This window comes from Alligator sinensis, unplaced genomic scaffold, assembly GCF_000455745.1.
Source record: "Alligator sinensis unplaced genomic scaffold, ASM45574v1 scaffold200_1, whole genome shotgun sequence".
NCBI lineage: Eukaryota > Metazoa > Chordata > Crocodylia > Alligatoridae > Alligator > Alligator sinensis.
The window spans coordinates 967,691-973,721 of record NW_005842453.1 but is presented as its reverse complement, the minus strand read 5'-3'; the positions used below and the strand labels follow the sequence as shown (position 1 = coordinate 973,721).

General features: G+C 43.1%; 1 protein-coding gene across 10 annotated transcripts in view; it reads left to right on the top strand.

The window, feature by feature from the left end:
• Positions 1-6,031, top strand: part of PUM2 (pumilio RNA binding family member 2) — a 104,915-nt gene that overhangs the window by 28,494 nt on the left and 70,390 nt on the right. For all 10 annotated transcript variants that reach the window (XM_025212308.1, XM_025212306.1, XM_025212307.1 and 7 more), the window contains one exon: positions 1,596-1,664. In XM_025212308.1, coding sequence (XP_025068093.1) covers positions 1,596-1,664 — 69 coding nt within the window. The remainder of the gene's footprint in view (positions 1-1,595; positions 1,665-6,031) is intronic.

Sequence of the window (6,031 nt, the reverse complement as noted above, 5' to 3'; positions counted from 1 at the left end):
CCCCCCCCCCCCCCCCCCCCCCCAATTGGCTGAGGTACCCTGGCGGCTTCACTGCTCGCTCCTGATTGGTTGGGAGGCAGAAAACAGAGTTTTAAATATGCCACGTTTTTTTGGCTCCAGCCAATCAGCCACAAAAACTCGGGCCCCTTGGCCAGTCAGTGGCAGGAAGCAAAAACTGGCATATTTCAAAGTGGTTTTTGTCTCCTGGCCAATCAGGAGCGAGCAGCAGGGCTGCCAGGGCCTCACCACCAATCGGAGTTGTGGGAGAACTTGTGGCAAAAAGAGCACAATTAAAGCGGCTGCTGCACAAGTCACTTCCAGCGCGATTTAGGTAGATCCCTAAGTATAACATGGTATTCTGGGTACATGCTCCTGTTGTTTCATAACTCTGTTTATGGACTAGCAGAAATTCTAGATTGATGAAAACTGAATTAATTTTGTTATATAAACATTAGGATATACAAATTCCACCTGTGTGCAGTAGTATGTCTGGCAGAACATATATGTCTCCAACTTTCCAGATGAAGCAAAGTCTTCAGCATCCATCAAAGGAAAGCAGTTTGAGTCTTCAGCTTTCTTTGAAATGTTGGGTACAATAGTATTTCTAAGTGATGTAATTGCTGTCCCTCATTATATTGTAACTTTGAAAACTACCCAACTGTCAGCTCCTAGTGTTGTCATTCTTTTAACTTTTTGAAAGTTCCTCTTGAAGGTTATTTTTTAAAGGGAGTTGAGGGGTGGGGGGAATCTCAAATACAGTTGGGGTGTGAGCATGTGTGGTGGAAAAGGAAAGGTGAGAATGATAGCCTGTAGATTGATAGTGTTGAAGTGGTGCTGTAGTGATGATGGTCCAGGAAATATGCAAAAGGCAATGTTTTTTGTGGGTTATTGGAGCAATTGCATGGTTTAGATGGATTTAAGCTTTGGGGTATCATAGAACCCCTTTCTTGGATCTCTGAAAAGCTGTGGGGGGGTCCGGTGATGCCCCCAGACCTTGGAAATTTGTCATTTAAAGCAACAAGCTTAGCTTTCATTACAGAAACGTCTTACTTTTTTTTTTTAAATGGCAAAATGACTCTTTCCTTCATATGATTTGGAAAAGAGGAAATCTGAACACTGATGGCTATTACTTATAGCTCAACAGTAGCACTTTACTGTTAGCTTCTACTTATTCTGTCATGAGCTCTCCCTACTTTTGTCTGCTTAGTGTGTTCAGTAACATTGTGTGCAACAAATCATTTCCTTTCCAAGTTTTATGCATGCACAAAATGAGCTTCACTAGTTTGTATTTATTGCAGATTGTTTGATGTTTATCAAAAATATTAAACTTAGTTCTAGATGTATTTGTCCCTAAAATTTCTTTTTGTGTTATTTTGTGAGAATGATTCATTAAAGAACTAATTGTAGCTTTTTAAAAACTAGATTTGCACACCAAATCAGTGGTGTGGCATTTGATGTAGATTGAGCAGTAAATTATGTGCATTTCAGAAATTATTTTGAACACACAGTACAATTACCTGGGGTTATATGTATTTTATTGTAGATGTAGTTTTCTGTATAATGCATTGCTAATTTGCATTATTTTCTTTCTTCAGGTTCGATCTGTGGATGAGATGAATCATGAGTTTCAAGCTCTTGCACTAGAATCTCGGGGAATGGGAGAGGTAAATATTTCTAGGTGGCTAAAAGCCCTGTTGGAGGGTTAGGAGTTCTAATAAAAATGAGGAAGATATCTATAACATGATTTATAATTTGTTTAACAAAGAGTTTATTTGATGTAGCCAATTCTTTAATCATCCAAAAGTTTCCTTTATGTTATCTAAGGTGGAAATAATCAACATTAGCAGTAGTATCTTAGAATGAGGGGTTGTGAACAGGGTTACCATGTTGTCATACCTTGGGTTTGTCAGTTGATAGACTTAAAAATTGAGCTAACATGCTAGGTTTTTTACTTGAAGTATCTGTGTGAAGAAAATCCCTGCTGTTTTTAACAATTAAAGCCCTTTTCTTAGATGCATCCCCTGTATTCATGTCAGACTGAATGGTTGTTATACCTGTTACTAGCTGATTGCCCAGCAAGAATGACCGGGGCCAGGGGGAGCGTGGGGACAGAGCCCCCCCCCAACGTTACTTGCTGGCCTCACCCCCCCCTTCTGTCCACTCTGTTGCTGCCGCCTCTAGGGAGCAGAGGACGGGGGGGGAGGCCAACTGCGCTGTCCTCACCCCCTCACTCCATCCCCTGTGTCCCCACCACCATGATGGCGGGCTGCCTTCTGTCAGAACGCTTCTTTGCACTCTGATTGGCTGTTTGTCCTCCAGTCAGTGTGCGAATAAAGTGTTACAGACAGACAGACTTAGGCTTTTATAATATTAGAATCCCCGGCCCTCTTTTTGAATCTTTTGAGTACTTTTTAACAGCCCTTGCAGCAACAGAAATCTGATGACCTTTGTTCCCCTCCTTTACTTGTGACAGGTTAAGGCGCTTGTAGTTAAGCTTTGTAGTTATGCTTAATCTTGTCATTTTAGGAATAGGGTAGATAAGGACTCGTATGGGATAGTTTGGATAAGGGTGGATCTGTCTTGAGCAGGGCATGGACTAGATGACGTCCAGAAGTCCCTTCCAGTCCTACTTCTATATGCTTCTATAAAATAAGCCTATGAGACTAGGAGGCATGTAGGGTTGGGTTTTTTTGTTTGTATGTTTGTTTTGTTTTTTTGAGCTAGAGTGTAAGAAATAAGGATATTTATTATGCCTGTAGTGACACTGCTTCTGGAGGCAGCCATGGTTAGAAGTACTTACTGGTGCAGAGGAACAAATTGTCCTGAAGGAGGTACACTGTCAGAGAATTTGAAATATCTTTGATCAAAGTACATTAATGCTTGGAAGGAAAGGCTTTAAAGAGGCTGTTACAATCCTTGTTGGGAAGTTCTCTGAGCAATAGGTGTAAAAAGTCTGTCTTTCTATTCTGCTAGCCAAATCACTAGTGGGCCTGCAATCTAGAACGAGTTAATGGTACTTTTATAATTGGGAGGTGCAGTTACAGTCTCTTCACTGATGTTAATGAGGTAGAATCTAAAAAAAAGATGATGGAATAGTGTTAAGAGTTCCAGTGATCAGGTATTAAGTGTGCAAACCAAATTTGCTCTAATTCAAATAATGCAAATAAGACTGGTCAAGCGACAGATAAGCCAAATTTAGGTGAGTTTTTGTGTTCTGTCTCAAACAGTCTTTGTCTTGCTATTCTTAATTTCATTAAAGATGTTTCCCATTTTTAAAAGATTAAATTCATTTTTAAATGTTTTCAAATTTTACTGCTTAAGATTTAGAAAGTTACTTCATGCTCTCATATCTGGCAGTTTAGCTGCTGCAGTTTTGAAAGTATTGACTCTTTGTGTTGGGTCAGTCAAAGTGCCAGATCACTGAAGACAGACAAAACTGTGGCTGGACTGTCATCCACTTGGAATGTATTCAGCAAGCCAAGGCAAGGCAGGCGGATGCTAATTATACTAAGATATATTCATGTGAAGACCAACAGATGTGAGGATACATTGTATAGTGAAATCTTGTTAATTAATCACTGGATTAAATTATCACTTTGATCTTTCTTATTAGTCGGTACACTGAATTCCCACTGGCATCCTGTTGACTTCCACAGAAGGTGTTTTGACTAATTCATTATCTCTCAAAGTACAACTAGTCACTTCCAAATGTTCACACATACTAAATCACAATGGAATTTACTGCTCATAATTAGTCAATTTAAGGTACAGACATACCCTCCATAGTGCCTGTTAGGGGTGCACCAATAGAGATTTTTTGGGCTGGGCTGTGCTTGGGGCAGGCGGCAGTGACACTGGGAGGGAACCTGGGGGCCTACAGCCACCCCAAAATTCACTGTAGCCCCCTTCCCAGAATGCCACCTCCCGCCCTGAGCACAGCTTGGCCCAGCCCCCTGCTGGGATGAGCCCAGCCTGCAGCAGCAGCTCGCCCTTGCGAAGATCCAGGAGCGCATGTCCTCCCCGTGCCCTCTCAGGGTGCTGTAGCAGCAGGAGCCCCCTCCCTGTGCCTCCTGAACAAGCTCCAATCCTGCGTCCCACCTGCCCTAGCTGTGCAACGCCTGCCCCAGCCCCACTCCCTTGATGCGGGGCCCTTGATCTGTCCCTCCCACGCCTCTTCCTTTCCCCCACAACAGACATATCAGGCAGATGCTGCTCTTCAAGCCACCAGGCTGCGCTCCTGGCCGCGTGCATTTATGGGGCATTTATCAACCACATTATCGGCCACATCAGCCAAAAAAAGCCAATTACCAATACTGTCAATTTTCCATCAGTGCCGATCCAATATGGAACCAATGTATCGGTGCACATCTAGTGCTTGTTAAGCCAACCGATGTTCACAAAGCACTGCATACATTTATCTTTTCTTGGCTCAGAGTTGGGCGATTAATCATTCCATTTTGCAATGAGACCATCTAAATCCAAAGCAGAAATCTTAAATCAGGAGGGTCAAACTCATCCCTGCCCCAAGTGAAATCCAAGTTGACAGAGCAAGCAGAGCTGTTGGAAAAGCCACCGCCTGCCCCCTATCTCCCACTGCTGCCAACAACCATGGCCCAATGGGCCTGTCAAAGAGCCTCGTAGGCTGAAGGAAGGGTTCTGCTGGCTGTGTTTGACACATCTTAGATTATTTTACTTATAATAATATAATTTCTGATTTCTAGGTAGCAAGCTCTGAATTTTTGTAGAAACAAATTTACATAAGTATCTGTGTAATCATACAGTTCTTAGATAGTAAGCCAGAAGGCATAACGTTTGCGCTCAGAATTTTTATATATTGCTTCATTATGAATGTTAAATTACTGTCAATATCATGCAAAATGCATTTTGCAAAAAGGTGAAAATGGTTGACTTCTGTTAATAACTCATGGATAATCAGTCCTCAGTATTAATCCCCTTGGAGTGACAGATTAACCAGATTTTATTTCAGAAAAGATTTAATCGTTTAAACCCTGCGCCCAGTGCCAGGAACACTTCTGCTACCACTGTCCCCAGGTGGCAGCAGCAACCTCCTGTTATCCCGTGTGCAGATCTGGGAGCCTGCACCCCCTGGGAGGTCCACACTTGGTGGCAGTGCTGGGGAGGGCAGGTGGGGGGGGAGCTAAAGTGAATTTTGGGGTGGCAGCAGCCCCCCTTCCATTGCTGTGGCCTGCCCTGAGCACTGGGGAGAGCCTGGTGCGGCTCCTGTTGCAGCCCCGGGTTGCAGTGGATGCCTCCTGCCTGCAGCTGCTCGGCTGTGCTGTGCCAGGGGGGTTGGGGCATGATGCAGCCTAGTGGCTACAGGCAGGTGCCATCCACCGCTTCTGGGGCTGCCCCAGGGGTGGCACCAGGCTCTTCCTGGCACTTGATGGTGACACTGGGAGGGCAGGTTGAGCTCCATGGGGGCTGGCCATATTCTAGATTACTTTACATAAATGTTGACTGAGAATGTAAAGAAACCAGTGTTAGGAGTTATCTCTAAAATCACACCGAAGTATTAAACACACAAAGACTACATGTAGAATTCAGGTTTTAACTGCTAAACAATATGCCTTATAAGATGTTTGATCACTGGCTTTCACCATTAAAACAGCAGTAATATCCAAGCTTCATTTGCTTGAGAGTTATTTTTGGGTTGTGGTCTTTCTATGACAGCCACAATTTACAGATTTGGGGGAAAAAAACCAACCAAATTTGATACTCTGGTTAATGAGACTTTTTCTCCAGATTGGTACTTACTGATCTAATATACTGCTGCTAAAATTGTTTTATGTGTTTTCTGATTTTTAATGAAGGGTTCTTATCGTTTAGTTGTTGTGCCTCTGATTGTGACAGCCAGTTTTTACTTTGATACAGGTTCCCAGATATACCAGGACCTGGCATGGCCTCTCATGGCTCCCTCACCACTTAAAGTAGTAATGACAGGAGAAGCCTCCTTCCCAAGATATCTGGCTAGCAGCATGGGAACTGCTTCTTCATCTAGGAATAAAAGTAG